The following is a 24,507-nucleotide window of genomic DNA, read 5'->3' as shown; positions in this document are numbered from 1 at the left end:
TCAAATTTCCTACGAAAACTACTAATCCTATTTATGGATTAATAAGCTAATACTGCCAGGGTTGTATCGTTGGAAACAGACAAAGCAATCGTTGTTCATTAATGCCAAATTAGTAGTCGTTGGAGGTCCATCTGCTTTGGTTTGAACAAACTATACTATCAAAGGATTCTATACATAAAATAGTTCATCCAAGCTAAAGACTTGATTGAAAATACATCTTGTAAAATTATAACTTCTATTTTATATTCGAATCCAACATGTACTTATTGTTATATCTAATAATAGGCTAAGAGAACTCTTAACTCTTCAAGAGAAATCTGAAATTAAGAAGTGAGCTAAGAGTTTGTTGATCTTCTTTTGCATTGGGTGAAATCCCAAAGTGGCTGAAGTCTAAAGTGCGATTGCACAAAACTTTGACGAGTTTTGTATTCGAACCAATATGTACTTACTGTTATATCTAATAATATGCTAAGAGAACAAGTAAATCTTCAAGTGAAATCTATAATTAAGAAGTGAGATAAGAGTTTGTTGATCTTCTTTTGCATTGAGCAAAATCCCAAAGTGGCTGAAGTCTAAAGTGCAATTGCACAAAACTTTGACAATTTTGTCATGAGGGTAAGCTTGTTGGTTTGAGTGGGACAATTGTCTCGAAAAGTGAACCTGGATATAGCCTTGAGAGTGCAAAGGACTTGAAGTCTTGGAGCCTAAGAGGCTTAAAGACTTAAGGAGGATGTCTTTCGAAAGTGAAGGGAGATAGCTCATGGGACGGTTGTCTTGATGATAGTTATTCTCTCATGTAAAAACATCATAGTGAAAAACTTTGATAGTGTAGGTGTGTATAAGGTATAAACTAATTTGTGTTTTAGGTGCTGTGATTGAATGTGTTATCTCTTGTTTGGATGATACTTGTGTGATTAGCTATTTATTGGCTTCATTTATGCCAAGAATTAAAATTGTTTAAACAACACAATTCAATCCCCCTTTTGGATGCTTATCGAAACCAACAATAATTATAATGCAGAGAGACGGAAGATGTGCGATATAGGACATATGCATTATGGACTAAGCAGTAAGAAGAAGTGAGAGTTATGTCAAGCCAAGCCTCGATTTGAAGTAAATCAAACTTCAAAAACTTGAATTTCAAACTAGATTATTTTGTCAATACTTATGCAGCTGCCATTTTACAAAATATTTATTTAAAAATATGTTACATTGGTAAAAATATTGGCAAGCTTATCCATTCTCACACTTTGATTGCACTAAACTTGGATTTGTATATGTAATTTTGTTTTGCAGAGTGTAAGAACAAATTAGATTATATAATATTGAACTTGATTGACTATAATAATTAGTCTATATCATGTTTAATTAACAATATATAGGGGATAGGACAAGGACTTAGATAATTTTTTTTCCCTCGGATTTTATGCCTTTAACCTACCTTAGCTTGAACTAGTTAGTGGTGTCTAAGCCCACGTCACCCGCCCTTTAATTTAGCTACACCAAAGATGGATTATAAGTGGATTAGCCAAGATGATTCATAATTTTATATATTAACTATATAATTTCTTATTGCATTTCACTCTCAATCCATTATGTCCTAGTGTAACGAACATTGGGATAGTCCATGAAACAAATTCACCCTTGCAAACAAAGGGTAAATAATTGTTGAGGCTGAGTCCCCTCCATAAGGGAAACAATTCAAATGCAATCATCTCAACTTCAGAAAAGGCAACATACAGGTAACAAAATGCAAACACAATTACCTTCCAGGAGCCATAGCCATCCCAGAAGGAATTACAGATGAGGAAGGCCCACTGATCAATTTACATTGCTGGTTCCAACGCAAACTGCTTCTGTTTCTACGTGCACCCAAAAACACCTAAAAAGGACGATGTACAAGAGTTGTGCAGAGCACACAGTGGCGGAAATCAGATGTGCAAACTGCTCATAGCTTCGAACAGTCAAATGCCCAAGACAGAAACCCTAAGACAAAAGTGACACAAAACAGAGACAACAGGCAAAAATTATCATCAAATTTATTTGTAAGGGTACTAGTCTGCTGCAATATATATGACAATACATGTGATCCAACCTCCATCTACGACTCTAAGCAGCCAAGCTGTCTGACCAAATGGCACAATTTCTGTCCACCAAGGAACTCTTCTCATTTGTGAAGAACTTACACAAACCAAGCTCAAAATGAGTAACAAAATTCTTATAAAATTCATAAGATAACAAGTGAGGCTCGAACCATGCCAGAAAGCTTGATTAGGCTCATAATCAGTCATGCTGCAACAGAATTTAGTAGGTACATGCAAAAACTTGGCAGAGTAAAGCAAAAGGAGAGATGTCAACAAAAAATATAAAGCATAAGCTTACACAGCAGCAAAGTGGGGAAAAAGAGGGACTAGTACAGATGAAGCTATGCACTCGGCACTACATGTAAAACTCCTAACAAGTTTTTGAGTATACTGTATATCACAAGCCAGTTACCTACTCGAAATTTGTACAGGCAATTTGAAAAACCCAATCACAGTTATTATATACAAAGGAACTCTATTCAATGACTACAGCAGAATCTAAACTCTCACCATTTTTTCTTTCTACCAAATTAAATGGGATATCCCCCCTGAGAATTTGGACTTTGAACTTAATATTTGTATCACTGCACTCCATTATTTCAAATACACATGCATCCCCAGCTCTTAGATTATTGTCATTGACAAACACTTTCCATTTGGAATCAAACCTTTTGTGCGTCCGGTTTCCTCCCATATAAATCATCTGCCAGACTTTGGATCGATAGATGAGTTCCACAGGGACATTAAAAGAGGGAAGTATTGGGTACATTCTAGATGGCACCACCTAACATAAAAGGGAGAAAAAAAAAAAAAAAAAGGTGTTCAGTTGGTGTAAGACCCCAAGTGAAGAAAAAGATTAATATTGCAGAGTGTACACCCAAACACAAAGGGACTAGTAAAAGTAGTTTGGTTGTTGATCATGTTATTTGTAGAACTGCAGATCCCAATAAGAACATGTGTTAAAATAAAATAAAATAGGAACATGTGTCAAATACAGCCACCTTATGGGCTTATCCTCGCACTAGGAAGGTCTTCTCTCTATTAAAAGGAGGGTGTGTTTACCATGGTGACCAAGTAACCAGTGCAATGATTACCATTTGATACACAGGCTTCACGTGTGATCTTGCAAGAATGACACTAAAATGCAGCTTCCCTGAAAGTGGCCAAAATTCATCACCTTGAAATTCAGTCATTTTAGGCTTCTTTAATGCAAGTGCTTGTAGGTCCGTCTTTTGAGAATTCTCACCTTTATGGCTTGAATCACCTGCTGAACAACTCATCTGCAAATTACATATAAATTACTCTAAAAAGCTTGGATGGAAATATGCATGATCAAAATAGAACAAAAATATTTTGAAAGAAAGGAGGAAATGAGATTTTCCCAAATATATATATTTGCAGACAATTATTGCCGCTTACAAAATGTCTAGAAGAATATTAAACAGAACATAAATATTTATATACTCAGATAGATAAGACAGCCACAAGATAGTACTAACATGAATTTTTGTATGTACAAAATACATAAATAGGCAATTACAACACATTATAACCACACAGTAAGGATAGTATTACCATGCATAATACCATATTAAGACAGTATCACAAAACAGAGGTGGATCCAGGACCTTTTCTCAGTGGTGCAACCACATGCTACCATAAGATCATTTCAACCATTATATTGTAGTAAAAACAAATAGATAGACACAATATTAAATCTTTTCATTACAAAAAATTACAAAACAAGCAAATATATCGTAAAAATTTCAGTAAAGAATTCTATCATAAAATACCAGTAGCAATTTTTCAACAACAAATTTTCATCATTCAACAACAATCTCCTATTTTAAAATACCAGCAATAATTTTTCAACAGTTTAGCAACAAATTTTCACTGTTCGACAGCAATACTACTTTTTCAAATTTTCAACAATCCTATAATAAAATACCATCAACAATTTTTCAATAGCAATCCTGTAATTGTAGTAAAACAGCAACAAGTCAGCAAGAACATAATCTTTAAAAAAAAAAGGAACATAACATCATGATGTAATGAATGAACATCATTGTTAATTACCACTTTACCTATACCTAAAAGCTTAAGCTGTAAGGTTGAGGGCCAACAATTTATATCAAGCTTTAACACTCCCCTGCATGTGTAGCCTGATAGTGTGTGCAGATATAAACAATTGATAAATAACACCCATTACATGGAACATGATTTTTAAACAACACAGAATAAATGCAAGCAACAAGATTAAAACCCAGAACCTCTTGATAACCAGCTCTAATACCTTGTCAAATTACCACTTTATCTAAAAGCTTACGCTGTTAGATTGTGGGCCAACAATGTATCAAGCTTTAGCAATCATCACACATTTCTGCAAGACTGCAAGAACATCATATAGTAAATCAACATTTCATAGGAAAAAAATCTGAAACTTTTCAGAAATATTCAAATGGAATATATTGTTAAAATCCCAAGTATCTTTGTGAATAATGAGTAAATTAGGAAAGTGGGTAAATGTAGAAGATTATATATTATTCTGTAGGGGGATTTTTTCCTTGTTTAGAATAGTTGATTGTAATATATAATGTAAGATTGGGATGTACATAATTAATAGAAGAATTCAAGAAGTACTGAATTCCGCTCACATGCTATCAGAGCTAGGGTTTCTCAACCTTAGCTAACGATGGCCAGTAGCACTAGCAGAGGGTCAACCTCTTCTCGAAAACCCGACGGGGATTCAGAGGCTACATCTGTTGGGGGTTTGAATGGGCTGGACAATACAGCCCTTCCACTCTCAGTGGAGAAATTGAACGGAAAAAACTTCCATGAATGGGCTCAATCTATAAAATTGGTAATTAAAGGAAAAGGGAAACTGGATTACCTTACCGGCGAATGGAGGAGACCAGACCCTACCGATGCTGTCGCCTTGCAAACATGGAGGTCTGAAAACTCCATGGTAACGGCTTGGCTCGTCAACTCGATGACGTCGGCGATTGGAAAAATATACTTCTTCTTGCCTACAGTGAAGGATGTCTGGGACGCCGTTCATGAAACCTACTCTGATGTCGAGAGTTATTCGCAAATCTTCGAAATCAAAACCCGGTTGTGGCAAATAAGGCAAGGTGATAGAGAGGTCACGAAGTATTTCATGGAGATGACCCATCTCTGGCAAGAGCTCGATTTGAGCATCGAAAAGGAATGGGCATGCTTCAGCGACAGCACGCGGTATAGGAGAAGGCTCGAAAACGAATGGGTCTTCGAGTTCTTGGCCTGCCTCAATCGAAGTCTGAATGACGTGCGGGGACGAATCCTCGGCCGGCGACCTCTGCCTTCAACCTGAGAAGTATTCACAAAGGTAAGGAGGGAGGAGAGCAGGAGACGAGTGATGCTGAGGCCCCAAGGAGATCGTATCGGGCCGGACCTGTCCGTCCAAAATCTGAGTGCAAATCCTAATGCGCTTGACGTCTCGACCCTTATATCAAAAGGCCCCGCGGGATCTGGGCAACAATCACAAAAAGGTAAATTATGGTGCGAGCACTGTCGAAAGCCTGGTCATTCAAAAGATACCTACTGGGAGATTCATGGAAAGCCTGCAGATTGGAAACCAAGACAATATCAGAAAAATCGTGGATATCAAGCTAACACTGACAGTTCAACTAAAAAATCACAAGGCGAAAAAACCAATAATACCACTCCAAGTCTTGCATTCAGCCCTGAGCAGTTGGATCAGCTGTATAAAATGATTTCCTCAATTCAAACATCGGGTCAGTCTTCCACTGGTTCTCTGGCTCACTGAGGTAATTATTTGTCAGCCTTAAATACTATATCCTGTTACAAATCACCATGGATAATTGACTCGGGTGCATCTGATCATATGACTGGTTCTTATCAATTGTTTTCATCCTATTCACCATATTTTGGAAATCTGAGAGTCAAAATTGCAGATGGCTCTCTCTCACCAGTTGCCGGTAAAGGAAGTATTCGCATATCTGACTCTGTAACTTTAAAATTTGTCCTACATGTTCCCAAGTTATCTTGCAACTTGTTATCCGTCAGCCAGTTAACAAAAGACTCCAATTGCTCTACTAAATTTGTTTCATCTCATTGTGTTTTTCAGGACCTATCATCGGGGAAGACGATTAGCACTGCTAAGGCGTATGAGGGACTCTACTACTTTGAGGAGGCAAGCTTGAGTGAACAATGTAATACTACAATTTGTGATTCTGCATCTATTTCTAGAGATAATGAACTATTGTTATGGCATTCCAAGATGGGTCACCCAAATTTTCAATATTTAAAACGTTTGTTTCCGTCTATCTGTTCAAATAAAATGTCTTCTAAGTTTCAATATGAAGTGTGTGAGCTTGCAAAACATTGTCGTGCTTCTTTCCCATCATCTATATACAAACCATCCCGCCCATTTACTATGATTCACAGTGATTTGTGGGGACCCTCAAGATCCCTTAATCGCACCCATACGAAATGGTTTGTTACTTTTATTGATGACCATACTCATCTTTGTTGGATTTACTTGTTGAAAGACAAAACTGAAGTCCGTTCCATTTTTGTCAATTTTCATTACATGATTCAAACACAATTCCAGACTCACATTCAAATTTTACGTGCTGATAATGGTATAGAATATTTTAATGATATTCTAGGAACTTATCTTCAAGAAAATGGGATTGTTCATCAGAGTTCTTGTGTGGATACCCCTCAACAAAATGGGGTTGTTGAACGAAAAAAAAGACATATACTTGAAGTAGCTCAGGCACTGATGTTCACTACAAACATGAAAAATTATTTTTGGGGAGATGTCATCTTAACAGCTACACATCTCATTAATCGAATGTCAAGTCGAGTGCTTTCCTTTGCCACTCCTCTCCAGAAATTCCAGGAACATTTTCCTACCTCTTGAATCCCCTCCAGTCTTCCGCTGAAAATCTTTGGTTGTACTGCATTTGTTCATGTTCATGCTCACCATCGGGATAAATTGGATCCTCGTGCCGTTAAATGTGTCTTCATTGGTTACTCCCCTACCTAGAAAGGCTACAAATGCTATGACCCTGTCTCAAAAAAGATGTTTGTTAGCCTTGATGTCACATTCTTTGAAACCGCTCCTTATTTCCCAAAGACCTCTCTTCAGGGGGAGAAATGGAGTGAAGATCAGTTCTTTGACTTCTTTACTACTGAATCTGTGCCATCTATTGAGTCTCCCATTGCTTCATTCCCTGACCCATCTACTGAGCCTTCCATTGCATGACTTCCTGACCTGTCAAACACAAAAGAGCACTCAACCTCAAAGGGAGATGCAGGAAAGCAAAACAACACAAACATACTTGTTTACTCAAGAAAGTCTAACACAAAGAACAAAATCTCATACCTAAGGCACCAAAAGCGTTGAAACCGGTGATGGCTCCGAACAACCATGAGTCCACGCCCAATCCCGATCTGATAATAGATAATCATGAGCTCTCTTTTGATAATCCTGTAGCTGATGGCATCAATTTACCTATTGCAGTCAGAAAACAAACCAAGTCATGTACTCAATATCCCTGGTCTAAATACATGTCTTATAAAAGCTTGTCTACAGGATATCGTGTCTTTGCCTCTAACCTTGACAGGATGAGAATTCCAAAGAATATTCAGGAAGCTCTAGAAATACCTAAATGGAGGGAGGTTGTCATGAAAGAAATGTGGGCCCTGGAGAAAAGTGGAACTTGGGATGTAATGAATTTGCCGAGAGGGAAGAAGCCAGTTGGTTATAAATGGGTCTTCACAGTGAAATATAAATCTAATGGAACAATTGAACAATATAAAGTCAGACTCGTTGCAAAAGGATTTACACAGACTAATGGCATTGACTATATGGAGACATTTGCACCGGTTATAGTTCGGGTCTTCTTGTCCTTGGCAGCCAACTTAGATTGGCCACTACAACAACTTGACATTAAGAATGTATTTCTAAATGGCGAGTTAGAAGAAAAAGTCTACATAACAATACCACCAGGCTTCAGTAAGAAAAGTGAAGAAAACAGAGTGTAAACTCAAGAAGTCCTTGTATGGACTCAAGCAATCTCCCAGAGCATTGTTCAACAGATTTGCAAAAGTAATAAAGAACCAAGGATATCAACAAGGGCAATCAGATCATACCCTGTTCTTCCAACAGTCTGAAAAGGGTAAGAGAACAATTCTAATAGTGTATGTCGAGGATATAATCTTAACTGGGGATGATACAGTAGAGATGGAAAGATTGAAAAAAGTTCTAGCCACTGAATTTGAAGTTAAAGACTTGGGACAAATGCGGTACTTCTTGGGCATGGAAGTTGCTAAAACGAAAAAGGGTATTAGTGTCTCTCAGCAAAAGTATATAACTGATCTCCTAATTGAAACTAGTTGGTAAGCTAATCTACTTATCACATACCAGCATGGTTTTAAATAACGGCCGTTACGTAGCGTAACGACCGATACGTAACGGAAATCGAAGGCTCCGAAACCGATACGAGCTAATAATGCGGTTCGGAAAAAATTCACAGCTGTAACGGCCGTTACCCAACGTTACACTTTGTAACGTACCGTTACATAGCCGACAGCTTGCAGAAATCTGAATCCCTAAAGCAGGCTTTCTGCTGCAGCGCTGCTTTCCCCCTCTCCCAACCACCCATCTGCCATTCAATCTAACTATCTAAGTCTAACATTCAAAGAGCAAACTGCAAAGTAAAAAACTTACCTTGAATTTTGTTAGCCGAAGTTAAATAAGAAGGCTTCACTTCTTTGAAGCCTGAGAGTGAGCAGATCTACTCATCTTCGTAGCCTTGCAGGAGTTGCAAACTTGCAGTAGTTTGGCGAGTCACCGGCGATAGGTCTGTAGCAACTCCGCTACCTCTACGAGTCGCCAATAGCCCTTCGGCAGCTCCCTCCGCCAGTCGTCGCCACTCGCCACCAGCCATCCCTTCAATTTCGACTTCGGAGCTTGGAGTCATCGGCCGTTCGTGCTTCACTCCTTCGAGGCTTCGAGGCTCCTCTGAGTCCTCTCTCTCGATCTCAGACTCTCTGCTCATCTCGAGCGTATAAGATAAGCTTTAAAAAATCAATCAACACTCAACACCCGATGCACTTAAGTCTTAAACTTTTCATTATGTCTTTTTTTTAAATTATATTTTGTTGTAAATTAGTATGTTAAATTGAATTAAAAAAAAAGTACTTTAATAGAGTAAAAAATTAGAAATCAATAATAATAATGTAAAATAACATTTCCTTAATTTATAAATATTTTAATTGTCTTATATTTTTTAAAAGGAAATAATGAAAATCTAGTTCCATCACATATTTCCTGTTTATTAATATTTTTTAAGTTTTAAAACATCATTTTGACCTTAAATTTAAAATTAGGTAAAATAAATCTTTACATGATCTATTTTTTGTTTTTAGTTATCAAATAAAGTAAAATTTGATAACTTAATAAATAAAATTTTAACCTAATAGTTAATACATTAATAATTTTGATTTTTACTACTGGAATTTGTAGAAAAATTTTATTTTAATCCATATACTGAGAAAATGCTTAAAAATTTAAATAGTCAATTTGTATTGTATGGATCTTTATTAGTGATGCTGTTATGTATATGAAAGTAGAGTAAAAGTCTTTTTCACCTTTAAAATTACAATGTTAATTTCTTATAGTTATAAATGAAAATAAAATCAAGTTATAAAAAATAATGAAAATATCTTTTTAAAGATAAAGGAATATATTTTTGTAATAAAATATCTAATATTTTATAATTTTGTTTATTTAAATATTTTAAATAAACATTACTAATTATTTTTAATCAAATATTATATTTTATTTTTACGTAATAAATATTTAAAATTAGAAGGACTATTTAGTACTTATTATTTAATATTTACTAAATTACCAATTATATTATACCTATCATTTTTTTAGAAAAGTTGTAACTTTGTATTTTCTATATGTTTTGTATAGAGATCATCAAATTAAGTCTATTAATATGTCACGTGATAGAGGAAATGAGAATTTACCTAGTGAGGTTATTGGATGGCATTTTGGTACTGCGGTGGGCGGTAATAGACATGTTATTATGTGTAAGTTATGTGAGAAGATAAGTAAAGGGGGCATTACAAGCTTGAAACAACACTTGGCACATAAAAAGGGCCAAGTAGTTGGATGCTCAAATGTGACCACACAAGTAAGAGAACAAATGATGAAACATCTACAACAATATGCCGAGAAGAAAAGAGATAAACAAAAAAGGCCAAAAAGAAGCAAAAGCCCAAATTAGAGGAGATTTTGAGAATATGAGCGATGAAGAAGACTTGGAATAAGAAAGTATGAGATTTGCTCAACAAGAAAGCATACGATCACAGCAACAATGGGAAGAAAGACCAAGATTTCGAGTAAGAACAACTAGAGGGAGTAATATTTATGAAGAGGGCGGTGGCTTTAGCAGTGATGCTAACAGTGGTTTCAATAGAACGGGAGCTCGATCTTATAGTGGGCGAGAAGGTGGAGGTAGTGGACGACAATGGATCAATCCTGATGCAACTGAAGCTAGACTAAAGGCAATGGATCCTATTTTAGAAAGAAGCAAGAGTGCAAAACAACCAAAAATCAACACTAAGCTACTGAAAGGTTTAAGAAGTAAATTAGGAAAAGCAGTTGGAAAATTCCTAATTTATAATTGGATTCCAGCAAATGTAGCTGACTCTCCATTTATGTAATCTATGCTTGACATTACTACAGAGGTTGGAAAGGGGGTGAAGGGTCCATCACCCTATAAGATATCTGAAATTTATTTGGAGCAAGAGTATCAAGAAATGAAAAATTATATAGCTTCTTTTGCTAGAATTTGGAAGGAGAGAGGTGTAACTCTTATGTGTGATGGTTGGTCAGGACCAACTAGAAAACACATTACAAACTTTTTAGTTTATTGCGATAGAGGCACCGTATTTCATAAATCAGTTGATGCCTCTGACGTGCCAAGCAGAACAGTTGAATATTATTTCAGGTAATTTTCTAATTTTAATTGTATATGCAAATAGTATTATGAATTTGCATGTTTTTAATTAAATAATAGTAATTATTGAATTTATAATTCCATTTCAAATTAATGGACAAGGTAGTTGAAGAAATTGGAAAGGAGAATGTTGTCCAAGTAGTAACTGATAATGAAACTGCAATGAAGGCAGGAGGAAAATTATTAATGTAGAAGAGACTCAATCTCTATTAGACAACATGTGCAGCTCATTGTAAAGACCTTATTCTTGAAGATATTAATAAGAAAAGTAACGTGAAGAAGGTCTTAGAAGATGCAAAAACAATAACCTCTTTTATTTACAACCACACATGGACAGTGAATTTCATGAAGAAATTCACAAATAATAGAGAGTTACTTCGCCCTACCATCACTCGATTTGCCACCAACTTCATTGCTTTGGAGACTATTGTTAGGCATAAACAAGCATTAAGGAAAATTTTTAAATCTGATGCTTGGAAAAACTCAAGGTTTGGGATGGCAAAATCAGGCCCAGCATATGATTTGAAGAAGATTATATTAGGCAAAGAGTTTTGGCAAAAAGCCTCTGATATAATTAAAGTACAAGAACCCTTAGTGAAAGTTCTTAAATTAGTTGATGGTGATGAAAAACCAACCATGGGTTTCATATACGAAGCAATTGATATGGCGAAGTTAGCCATTCAAAAAGATTGCTAGTTTTACAAAGACTATTGAAAAATTATTGACAACCGGTGGAGTTTTCAGTTGCACCAAGATTTGCACGCTGCTAGTAAGTGTAAATCAAATACAATTTCTTATTATTTTAACTTTTAAATTATGCATAGTTGCATTACAAAACTATTGATTAATATGTTTCTAAATTTAATTGTAGGATATTTTTTGAACCCACAATTTCTTTATGGTGCCCCACCCTCTTTTGAAGTTTCTAGAGAAGTCATAGATGCAGTTAAAAAAGTGATAACCAAGTTGGTACTCGATATAGATACTCAAATTCGGGCTATTAATCAAGTATTGGTTCCATTCAATTGAATAATGAATTGTTCTAGTATTCTATTATACTTTCAAGAATAATTATTAATACATCTAATTAATTAATTATATTTCACAATCATCCTTTTTTAGTTGTTGCTATATCGAGATAGGCAGGAGACTTTTGGAACCCCGTTGGCTCAAAGGGCAGTGAAACAAACAAATCCTGGTAAATATAGGCTATATAGCTAAATAATGGATGAATGACTTTATTTTCTCTCTTTATGTTCAAATTTGACTTTTGAAATATACGCTATACTAACATAAAACTCTTTTTAATTATTCATGCAGCTAAATGGTGGATTCATTATGGCTTGTGTGCTCCTGAGCTCCAAAGAATGGCAATCAAAGTTCTTAGCCAAACCACATCAACTTTGAACTGTAAGCGTAATTGGAGCACCTTTAGCCTCATCCACACAAAAACAAGAAATAGATTAAAGTACATGAGATTACAAAAACTTATTTTCGTACATTACAACATAAGGTTAAAGTTAAGATGTACAATGAGAAGAAGCCAACGAGAAATTGAAGAGGGTTTCAATCCTATCAATTTGGACTACATTTTCAAAGAAGATGATCCTTTAAGTCAATGATTAGAGGAGAGAGAGACACCACTACTCGACGGTCAGGACAATTCAAATTGGTTAAATTAAGAAGTTGGTGGCACTACAGAAGGAGGTGATCAACCACCAATAAACGTGCATGATGATTCAAGTTCAAGCCCTGAACGTACACAAAGTGATGACAATCTTGGTTTGAGCCCACCAAGTGATGATGATGGTAATAGTGGTGCTGGAGCTGGGGTTGGGGGGGTGGTAGTGGTGGTGGTAGAGGCAGCCGTGTAAAATATAATTATGGATGACACAGGGACATCATTTGTAAGGGATATACATCCTTCTGATCGTTATGGACTACATGACATACCTAAAAATTATGACTTGGGTATTCCTCCAAGGAACCAATCTTCACAACCTAGGAAAAAGAGCGCTCATGGTGACCCTAGTGATTCTGTTGAAGATTCATATGGTGTGGTTGATAGTTTTGGCGACTTTGGTTTAGATGGTTCATCATCACAATCATATGGATCTCATCCAGCATATCCACATTATGCATCTCGTGACTCATGTTTTTATCCTAGTAGATCAGGAATCTCAGGATCTAGTGAATCTTCTTCTACACACTACCCAGAGTCAGCCCCAGCCCCAACTTATGAACATTATTCAGGATATGGTCAAAGAGGAGATTATGCACCCCCTATTAGATTTTCACCACCAGTACATTTTCAAGAGCAACAACAAAATGACGCAAACTTGAGTTTATTCAACTATGTATCTCCACAAGGATGGGGAGATAATTTCCAATCCTAATCTCAAGATACAGATGCAAATTATGAAGACCCTCCACATCATTCTTTTTGGTGGTGACATGTGTTATGTTATAAATTTGTAATATTGTATTCATGTATTTTCAACTATTTATTGATATTTGATATTAATCATTTTTTAAATTCATGTATGTGTAATGTGTATATTGAGTATTGAGTCTATTGATTCATTTTTAGTAACTTTATGACTTTAATTAATTGATTCTTCATTTTAATTACATTTCTATATCTTTTTACTCATTAAAGTAATGTAAACTATAAAAAAAATATGTTTTTTTTGTAAACAGCGCACTAAAATAAATATAAAAATCATAATGTCTATTAAAAAGCATTTGTAGGTTGAATGAAAGCCTTCAAAATTCATTAAAAATCATGTATTAATGGATTTCATGCTTATTTTTCGATTTTGGCATGGTTGTGCATGCGTGAAAAAAATTCACGGCCATTACGCCGGCTTCCCGTTATGTAACACCCGCATCTCTCGCAACCTGCGACACCCACGACCGTTACGCGACATTACCCGCGACCACGATTTCGAACCATGCATACCAGACCAGATATTGCATTTGTGGTAAGTGTGGTAAGCCAACACATGCATTCACCAAAAGAAGCTCATTTAGATGTTGTGTACAAGATCCTTCAATATCTCAAGGGCTCTCCCCGGGCAAAGGACTCTTCTTCAAGAAATGTGAAAGCAAGGAAATAGAGATCTTTACAGATGCAGATTGGGCAGGATCAATGGAAAATAGAAGGTCCACCACCGGTTATTGCACATTCTTCTAGGAAAATCTGGTAACTTAGAGAAGCAAAAAACAAAATGTAGTGGCTCATAGTAGTGCCAAAGATGAGTTCAGGGCAGTTGCTCAAGGAATATGTGAAGGACTATGGTTACAAAAACTCTTGGAAGAACTACAGGTTCCGGTGAAATTTCCCATCAAACTCTATTGTGACAACAAAAAAGCCATCAGTATCTCTCTCAATCCAGTTCAACATGACAGGACTAAACATGTGGAAGTAGACCGACATTTTATCAAAGAGAAAGTTGAAGAAGGAACTATCTGTATAACTTATGTACCTACCAAGGAACAAACTGCAGATATCTTTACTAAAGGGTTGGCATGACAGAACTTTGATGATCTCATTAGCAAGTTGGAGATGACTAATATCTATGATCCAACTTGAGGGGGGGTGTTAAAATCCCCAAGTATCTTTGTGAATAATGAGTAAATTAGGAAAGTGGGTAAATGTAGAAGATTATATATTATTCTGTAGGGGGATTATTTCCTTGTTTAGAATAGTTGATTGTATTATATAATGTAAGATTGGGATGTACATAATTAATAGAAGAATTCAAGAAGTATTGAATTCCACTCACATATATATATATACACACATACAAACACACATATAACTTAATAACCAATATAGTACTGTTTAATAAAATTTATGAAAAAACCAGCTTACCCACTCCATTTCTGATCTCAATTCAGAACTTCAGACTTTAGCTCAGTGTTCGATAGGCTTTCAATCTAAATTCATGGCTATCCATGAAATTTACAAAAAATAGGGCGCCTTCTAATGTTTCAAACAAATTAAAAGAAAAATAAGAATAGAGAGAAAAAGGACAGATTACCTCGAAGCAAATTAGGGATTTTATTGGTAGTATGGAAGACAGAGACGTGAAGAACAGATTACGCCAGCATTGCAAGCTTTCTTTCTCCTCTTCTACATTTTCACTTTTTTTTTTTCACTCCCCCTCACCCTCTTTCTCTCAATGATGTTAATGAAGATAAATGAAGAGAAGAGCTGTGAGTATGAGGCATTGAATGAGGTCGGGAATTTGCTGGGTAGCAGAAAACAAAGAGAGGAGCTCAAACTAGAAAGGGCTCACAGCTTTCTTCCCTTCCCCTAACCTCCTTTCTGATTGTTTAAAATTCTTGAGCTACCACATATTCTAACGTTGAAGCTCGACCGCCACTTTCTTGCTTTGAGTGAGGGAAACTCTAAAAATTTATAAGCCAATTATATAATACCTGCAAGATTTCTCAAGACTGAGGGGAAGCAGTTGCCCACACTGGAAACAACAGGGCTCTGCCTCTTACACAAAGAGACTAGTTGGATTGGAGTCTACAGCAGGTAGTTCAGCTACTCTGTGAGCACACAAATAATAAAGGAACATGTGCAATAACAAATTTTAAGATTATAAAAACTTGGTGCTCATTGCAGCAGTTTTAGTGATCTGCTTAAGCCACACATTAGGCACTCCTAATTTAGGTGTAGGCTTAGGAAATTAGGGATCTTATTTGATTTGGGCAATTTGAGTTGCTTGATGAATTTAGCAATTTTGGGGTTGTTTTGTAGTTTTTTTAATAGAAAAAGGAAGAAATATTATCAAATAAGAAAGAGTGCACATAAAAGAGAAGCATAAAAAGTCCTCCTAAGAAAAAAAAATTCCAATAGAAGTAACACAGCCTTCCAATCACAATGTAAATCCAAAAAACACACCCTCTTAAGTCACCCATCTGCAAAAGCCCAAAACAAAGCCAAATACTGAATTTTATCCCAAAGCAAATATGCTGACAACTTTTTCCTCGTAAAGACACAAAATTCCTCTCCAACCAAATGCCCTGTAAAATAGAAAAAATCCCAAACTTCCACAACTCCAAACTACCTCCACTCCTACAGTCCTACCAAAACCCCCTAGAAGAAGTAGCCAACAAATCCTCCACCAAGGAAACACCCAACTCTTCCCCAGCATACCAAAAACCTTATTCCAACCCTCCAAGAAAAAGTACAGTGCAGAACGAGATGAGAAACTGATTCTTAACTATCAACATAAAGAAAGCACACATCCAAAGATAGCCATAGAAAGCCTCCTACTCTGCAACAGATTGTTGGCGTCAAACTCTATTAAGAACAACCAAGCAAATAAAAGCTTTAATCAAGGGAATTTTAGCCTTCCAAATACAACCATAAAGCTCAAATGGCACATTTATCTTAATCAAATGATTGAAGAAAAAAGGTCTTACAAGAAAACTCGCCTGATGAATACAACAACCAAGTATTCTTCCTATTAGAAGGACAGAAACCTCTCAAGCAACCCAACAAGGCTGATAGTTCATCCAACTCCATATAGGAAGAGGAGATACCCCATTGTGCAATAATGATAGGCAATAAAGACAAAGGAACAGAAATGAACAGAGCAGAAACACCCACCCAAAAACGAACATCAGACCCAGAAAATTTAATAAATGGGATAAAAAGAGAGTAAAATTGTGAAATACACCTCTAAGTACTCTCAGGAGCACCTTACCCCCTCTGCACCCCACCCAATTCTGTGTATGCCACATTTGCCTCTAATAACCTTGTGCTCAAAGGACTTCTCTTTAAAAGGAAATCACGATAACCATTTAACCAAAAGAGAAATTTTTTAGACAGCAAATTACCAATACCCAACGCCCCCCCCCCCCCCCCCCCCCCGGCGGGGGGCCCCCCCAAACCCAAAGCCTACACGCCACCTTCCAACTAACCAAAGGATCCTTCTACTCCCCAACCCCTAGACCAAACGAAATCTCCCATGACACTCTCAACTCTCCTAGGAATACCTGCAAGGATCTAAAAGTGGATCAGATATAAACAAGGATGCTAAAGAGTATCCTAAATGAGTGTCATACGACCAGCTAGAGAAAACAGAACCCCCCTCCACCCACCAAGCTACTTAGACACCTTCCCCACCACAAGAGCCCAAAACCCAACACACCTAGGATTACTCCCAAAAGGAGCCCCTAAAATAAGTCAAAAGCCACTCTAAAATACAACAACTAGCTAAAGAGGCAAAACCAAAGATCTAGAATCACTCAAACCAATACCAACTATCCCACTCATCAAATTTATTTTCATCTAAGTAAAAAAGTTGTGTCATCAGAAAACTAAAGATAAGACACCACTACTCCCTTATCCCACTCCTAGGTACTAACCCCCTCACAGAACCTCTATCCACCACCCTATTTGTTAGCCAGCTCAAAGTATCAACCACAAGAACAAACAGACAAGGAAAATGTGGCCCTTGTCTAGCACCCCCTCCTCGCTCTAAACCAATACTTAATTTAACCATTGGTAATTATTGAAAACAAGCATTAGACAAACATCACCTCATCAACTCCCTCCCATCTTTCCTCAAATCCTTTTTCTAGCCATAACCTTATCAAGGGAATTCCAACTAACTCGATCATCAGCCTCTTCAAGATCTATTTCGAACAAAATCCTCGTCTTTTTCCTCCTACTCGCATCCTGCACAACCTCATTTTCCACTAAAATAGCATTAACAATTGACCTACCCACCACAAAAGCACTTTGATCTTAAGGTCTTCAGTCACAAACTCAGCCTATCCGCACGAACTTTAGCAATAATCTTATAAACCCTAGTAGCATGACGAGTAGACTGAAAATCTGCAACCTTAATCTGCCAACTCTTCTAGGGCACCAAAGTAATGAAAGTATAATTAATGCTTTTGCCCACAATCCCATTATAATAAAACTCAACAAAAATCTTCATTAAGCCATCATGAATGACATCCCAACAATCTAGAAAGAAGTCATATTAAAATCGTCAAGACCCAGAGCCTTATCCCACTCCATTCGAAACACCACTGCCATCAATTCACTATCCTCAAAGGGCCTCTCCAACCAAATCACCTAGGCACTAGAAATTGGGCTCAGTTAAACCCCTCGATCAATCTAAACTCATCATCCTATTAATCAGGTGGCTACATTTTCTAGGAATTAGAGATAATCATACTCACCCCCCCCCCAAAAAAAAAAAACAAAAAATAAATAAATCCTTCTCATACCGTTAGTGAACTGGTGAAAAAATAATTGCAATCACCCTCGCCAACCCATTTAAACTTCATATTTTGCCTCCAACACCTTACTTCCCTAAAGATCACTTCCTCCAACTTTTTTTCAGTGTGACCCTCTTAGCATTCGCACTCCATCAAACTCCCTTCTTCTTCTTCCCCATCCAACAAATCACTCTCTCCAAAAATACTAGACTTTTTGGCCCTCTGTATCCCCATAAACTTCCACATTCCACTTCTTCAACACCTTTTTAAGCCTCTTTAAGTTTTTCATAAACCTAAAAACTTCCCAACCCTTCACCTCTACACTCCAAGAGTTCCTAACCAAGAAATAAAAAGACCAATGACCAAGCCTGTAGTAACTCGAACAATAAATAAATAAATAAATAAATATAATAATAAATATCTTGAAGGTGATATTTTTAGATATTTATATAAATAAATATCTCGGAGGAAATATTTTTAGATATTTATATAAATATCTTGGAGGAGATATTTTAAGTTACTTAAGAGCTAAGTTATGTATTTTTTTATATATAACTCTCAACTCTCTCTCTAAAATTTGAGATTTAAATTTTCTCTCTCTCTAGCCGCGGGAACTCTCCACTAGTGCTCCTCGGTTCTCTCTCCCTTCTCCCAGCTCGTAGGATCTCGTTGTTCGGCCGGTTCAAAAAGCTAGGGTTTCGGGTTTTCATCTGTTTCGGGTTCATTTTTCAGGAAATAGATAAGGGGATTTGTTTACCTCAGTTATTTTAGAAAACTAAACTGGTAGAACAATAGCATATGTTTATATGTACGTTATGACTATTCATTTGGAAAATTCTACAGGGTAAAATGGTCGTTTTTACGATTATACAGTTTTGGTAAAAACTAGGGTTTTGGCGTATGATCTCCAAACTTCACAAAACTCCTTTTTTGCATCAAACTTAAAGTAGGAGATGCTTGAAACCCTTGTTTGCAGTTTAAATGATATTTTACGAACCATTTTACTATGTATTGTATACTTAACCAAGTGAGTGTGACATATGATATAAAATAGGAATGTATTGAAATGAAAAGCATGTTTATGAAATATGGGAACTGGAGTTCCAAATGATTATCAGGAAATACAGAAAAGAGATGTCGGTTAGATACCGAGCACTGTGTATGCAAGGGTTAAACTGAGAGTACGTGTGCCGGTTTATACCATAGAACGAATGTATGAAAGAATGTATGAATGAGTTTGGAAAAATATTGGAATTGCTTAGATGATGTATGGAATGAAATAGGTTAATATGCTTTTATTATAAATTGTATATATGATATTGGAACCGCCTTAGAAAGCTTGTTACTAATAAAGCTTTAGATAAGCTTATTATCAGAGAGCCTCAAAAAAGCTCGTTATTATCAGTAAGCGCTGTACCGTTGCTAGAATATGAGGTACAGTGCAACCACATGACAGTTTCTTTGGTGTGGGTATCGAGATAGTCAATTGGTATGAAGGGCCACTGGTCGACTTAAGGGCCAGGGTGGTGATGGCCAAATCGGACTGGAGAGAACATGTAGCGTGACTAGCTTGTGAGAATCAGGTCTAGATTAGAGCATTATTAACACACAACCCGTGCCATGGGGCAAGTAAATGGCGTAGTTTGATGTTTCAAAGCTGGGATAGGTTCAATATGCATATACATAATTTAGAAACTAAAATGGGCAAAGTCACAACTAACGAGCAGAGAGGTTATACAGTGTATGGGCCTGTACCTTACCCTAACCTCGGGAACTCTCGCTTGTAATGAGCCGAACTATCTTTTACAGGAATTGTATATATATCTCCTATAGTATAGGATTGAAAATGATTTAAATATATAACTGTTTTCTACTAGAATAAACTCATGTAGTCACACGCTGATGTAATATAATCTACCTTACTGAGAAGTGTCTCACCCCAATATACAAATATTATTGCAGGTCCTGCAGGAAACCGGTCCTAGACTGCTAGAGGGATTCTAGGGTATAGTGTTTTGATAGTTCAAGTAAGTTCCTGTATATGTACTGGGCTTTGGCCAAGTTACCCTTTTGGGGATTGTAATAACAAATTATGTTTTTAGAATGTATGGATGTATAGAGGAAACAGTTAGAAACTCTGGTAAGTTTGTAATAGATGTTTATGTTTTTCCGCTATGTATGGTTATGCAGATCAGTATGGAACACCCGATTCTCCCTTAATTGGGTGAGCTGTAAATGTATGGTATCAGAGATATGCATATTATGTATGTATAGTAGCACTCCGAGCCCACCTAGAGGGTCGGGGCGTTACAGATGGTATCAGAGCCTTAAACAACCGAAAGTGTGATGAGATTCACATTGCCTGGTTATGGAAATGCTCAGAGCCTAGGTTGTTAGTTTCTGCAGACTAAGATGGATGACTTTACCAAAGTGTAGGATGAGGATAAGACTTTCGAGTTTTGCTTCGTAGGCTTGGAGACAGAAATCCATTGATGGACTTTTGTGTTCTTCTGGATCAGACGACGGTTTCAAAAAATCACGGCAATCCATCGACGGTTTTGTTTCCAAGTGGAGGGGCGGAACTTGAGCTAGAATGAGAGAATCAAGTTAGCAAATTATGTCGATAGTAGGAATGTTAATTCATTGAAATGAGTCTTATAGTATTATAGTTGTAGCAGATATGTAGGGTACTAAGATTCTAAACAATTTTCTTCAGGATTAATAGTCGTATGTAGTAAGGTGATTCGGGATTTCCCAGTAGAGAGTATTACCAATCAGTTTAATTATGTTTGATATGCGTGACTTCGATATCATTCTAGAAATAGATTGGCTATCAGCCAGTTATGCCAGTATCGATTGCCACAGGAGAGAGGTAGTATTCAGGCCTCCCGGGGAGTAGGAATTCAAGTTCGTAGGATTGTGCGTGCGTTCTGCACCATGTATCCTTTCATCTATTCAGGCTAGGAGATTACTTCTAAAGGGATGTCAAGGGTACCTGACGTGTGTGAAAGAAACGCCGAAAAAAGAACTTAAGTTGGAGGAGATTCCCGCACTAAGCGAGTTCCCAGATGTATTTCCAGAGGGCTTGCCGGGATTACCTCCAGATCACAAGTTGGAGTTTGCTATAGAGTTGATTCCAGGGACGGCGCCAATATTGAAAGCTCTATATCGTATGGCTCAAGCAGAAGTGAGGGAATTGAAGGAGCAGCTACAGAAGCTACTAGATAAGGGATACATCCGACCGAGTGTTTCACCCTGGAGAGCACCGGTATTGTTTGAAAAGAAGAATGATGGATCGATGAGGATGTGCATCGACTACAGAGAGATTAACAAGGTGACAATAAAGAATAAATACCCGTTACCCATAATTGATGATCTCTTTGACTACAGGGCACACAGATCTTCTCTAAGATCGATCTACGATCCGAGTATCACTAGCTGAAGGTGAAATTGGAGGATGTACCGAAAACAACTTTCCGAACCCAGTATGGCCATTATGAATTCTTAGTTATGCCATTCGGTTTGACAAATGCACCTGCAGCATTTATGGATCTGATGAATAGGGTGTTTCACGAATATTTACACCAGTTCGTCGTAGTATTCATAGATGACATCCTAATTCATTTTAGGAGTTCTGTAGAGCATGAAATTCACTTGAGGCTAGTACTACAAGTACTCAGAGAGAAGAAGCTATTTGCTAAACTGAAGAAATGAGAGTTCTGGCTAAAACAGATTGCATTTCTAGGGCATGTAGTGTCCAAGGAAGGAATATCAGTGGACCCTAGAGAGATAGAGGCGGTAGTTGACTGGGCGAGATCGAGGAATGTGTAGGAGGTTCGGAGTTTCTTGGATCTGGCAGGTATTATCTTCGGTTTGTCGAGGGCTTTTCCAAACTGTTAGCTCCTCTGACGCAGCTTACGAGGAAGAATAGCATATTTGAGTGGACTGTGGAGTGTGAACAGAGTTTTCAGGAGTTGAAAAAACGTTTAGTCACAGCTCCAGTAACAATCCTGTCATTGCATCAAAATAGCTTTAACATAAATCTTTCAGGAAAACAAAATAGAACATCATCATATAATTATTATTATTATTTTAATAAACTAGTAGCAAGTCTGCAAGACTGCAAGAACATTATCATACAGTAATTGAACATTTGACGGGAAAATCATCAGATGAAACTTCTCTGAAACATTCAAACAGAAGATACATACGCACGTAAAACATAATAAACAAAATTCTTCAATTTAATCACTAAAGAACCTATGTGATCATTTAGCGTTCCTGTCACAAGAGGAACTTAAATTTTATGTATAAAAATCAGATTACCTCACTCTATTTCTGATCTTAATTCAAGATTTCAGACTTCAGTTCAGTGTTCGACTGGCTTTCTGTTCAGAGAAACTAGAGCCAAGGCTGTGCATGAAGTTTGAAGAAATTAAGGTTCTCTTTCAAATTTTAACGAATTAAAAGAAGAAGAAGAAGAAGAAGAAGAAAGAAGAGTGCGGATAACCAGGAAGAAAATTGGGGTATTTTTCTCGAAAGCGTGGGAGATACACAGACGAGCAGAAAGACAGATTACTGCCAGCGTTAGATGCTTGACTCCTCCTCTTGCTTCTTCGAGGGCGCGCATGCAGGGAATGAAGGAGAGCTCGTCATCAACTGCCACTCCTCAACCCTTTCCTTCATGATAAGTTTCATTGCCAAATAAGACAGCCCATTTTCACATTTATGGTAGATCCAAATATTTTCAAAGCTCGACACAAATCCGACTCCAAGTCATTGAAGAAGGGTGGGCCGCCCGATGGCAGCAAATATAAAGACTCGCGGTTTTATGCCTTCACTCCTTGTCTGGAAACTTCCCCTCTTTTTATCAATTTATATTTTCAATTTATATTTAGGTGTTGTACCGTAGAAATTAACTTTAAAATTTGAAATCAAAATGATTATCTTGAGAATATGTTATAACTTTTGATATGCTCATATAATAGTTCATTATGAAATTAATCTTTAAAATGTCAATATAATTTTTACCTATATAAGGACATGTTTTACAATCAAAATGAATATAAAAAAAGATAATTAGCAATATTTAGTTCTCAAAGAATTAGACTGATGAATTTTTATAGTTCCAAATTTCTTTATTTTAATTTTTCTATAATTCTCTCTTTATTTCATTTATAACATGTTATCAGTACGATCAAGTCTCTAATAGTATAATAGAATCTTTTAAGTTTCATTAGTATTATTTGAAGGTAAGAATATTTTTTTTTTTCTTTTAACATTTGTTATCTATATAATTTTAGTTTTTTTTTTGTCAAACTATATTTATGTGTTAACTATATCTCTTATCTTAAATAATGTCCTTAAATGTTTTTATGTTGAAATATATGTGAGAATAACATTTTCATCTTAATATTTACCTAACTTTGAATTTTTATTTGTTTTTGAAAATAAATTTATGATGTCAAACCTCACAAAGTTTGAATTTATCGCCTTGATATTTCTGAAAGAAATTATCTACCATTAGTATTTGATGCTGAGATTCACATTAATGTTATGAATCTTGATAGTACAATTGAAGAAGGAAATCAAGCATCACTACAAGATCGCGCAAAGGTAATGATTTTCCTTCGACACCATTTACACGAAAAATTGAAAATTGAGTACTTTACTATTAAGGACTCATTAGTCATTTGGAACAACTTGAAGGAGATATATGAACACCAAAAAACAGTAATTCTTCCAAAAGCCCGATATGATTGGATACACTTGCGATTGCAAGATTTTAAAACTGTAAGTGAATATAATTCAGTCTTGTTTAAAATTAGCTCTCAATTAAAGTTACGTGGAGAAAAAATTACTAATGATGATATATTTGAAAAAACATATTCGACTTTTCATGCTTCGAATGTATTCTTGCAGCAGTAATATCGAGAGCGTAGATTTACAAAATATTTTAAGTTAATATCTTATTTACTGGTGGCTGAACAAAATAATGAACTTTTGTTGAAAAATCATCAATCTCATCCGACTGGCTCAACACCATTCCCTGAAGTGAATGTGACTTTTTCTCAAAGTCATAAACAAGGTTGTGGTGGTAAAAGGGGTCGTGGTTGGAAAAATTG

At 36.4% G+C, this 24,507-nt stretch overlaps 1 protein-coding gene across 15 annotated transcripts; it reads right to left on the bottom strand.

Annotated features, from left to right (window-relative positions):
• Nucleotides 1–1,521: 1,521 nt before the first annotated feature.
• On the bottom strand, nucleotides 1,522–23,228 carry LOC131166359 (B3 domain-containing protein Os04g0386900-like). 15 transcript variants are annotated; one of them, XR_009139797.1, is made up of 7 exons: nucleotides 22,893–23,171; nucleotides 22,709–22,795; nucleotides 4,378–4,472; nucleotides 3,331–3,364; nucleotides 3,179–3,237; nucleotides 2,096–2,868; nucleotides 1,522–1,986 (listed from the first exon to the last, which is right to left on the bottom strand). XR_009139797.1 is itself a non-coding variant. In XM_058124838.1 (5 exons), the coding sequence occupies exons 3-5, from the start codon at nucleotides 3,362–3,364 to the stop codon at nucleotides 2,560–2,562; spliced, it is 402 nt and encodes a 133-aa protein (XP_057980821.1). In that variant the 5' UTR covers nucleotides 4,378–4,472; nucleotides 22,709–23,171; the 3' UTR covers nucleotides 2,315–2,559. The 15 variants fall into 15 exon arrangements, 4 of the variants coding, with proteins under 4 accessions (XP_057980821.1, XP_057980819.1, XP_057980822.1 ...); XR_009139800.1 differs by having other exon boundaries at nucleotides 4,411–4,472; XR_009139799.1 differs by having other exon boundaries at nucleotides 3,179–3,364; nucleotides 22,893–23,223.
• Between the last annotated feature and the right edge of the window lie 1,279 nt (nucleotides 23,229–24,507).

This window comes from Malania oleifera, chromosome 10 (assembly GCF_029873635.1).
Source record: "Malania oleifera isolate guangnan ecotype guangnan chromosome 10, ASM2987363v1, whole genome shotgun sequence".
Taxonomy (NCBI): domain Eukaryota; kingdom Viridiplantae; phylum Streptophyta; class Magnoliopsida; order Santalales; family Ximeniaceae; genus Malania; species Malania oleifera.
Note: the sequence above shows the minus strand (reverse complement) of the source record. Positions and strands in the feature narration are given on the sequence as shown.

Bases quoted from the DNA above. Each gene is read 5' to 3' on its own strand.
- LOC131166359 (XM_058124835.1), bottom strand. From the start codon at position 3,364: ATGAGTTGTTCAGCAGGTGATTCAAGCCATAAAGGTGAGAATTCTCAA. The intron at 2,869-3,178 runs GTAATCATTGCA...CTTTTATGTTAG, and splicing joins TGAAGCCTGTGTATCAAATG to GTGGTGCCATCTAGAATGTA.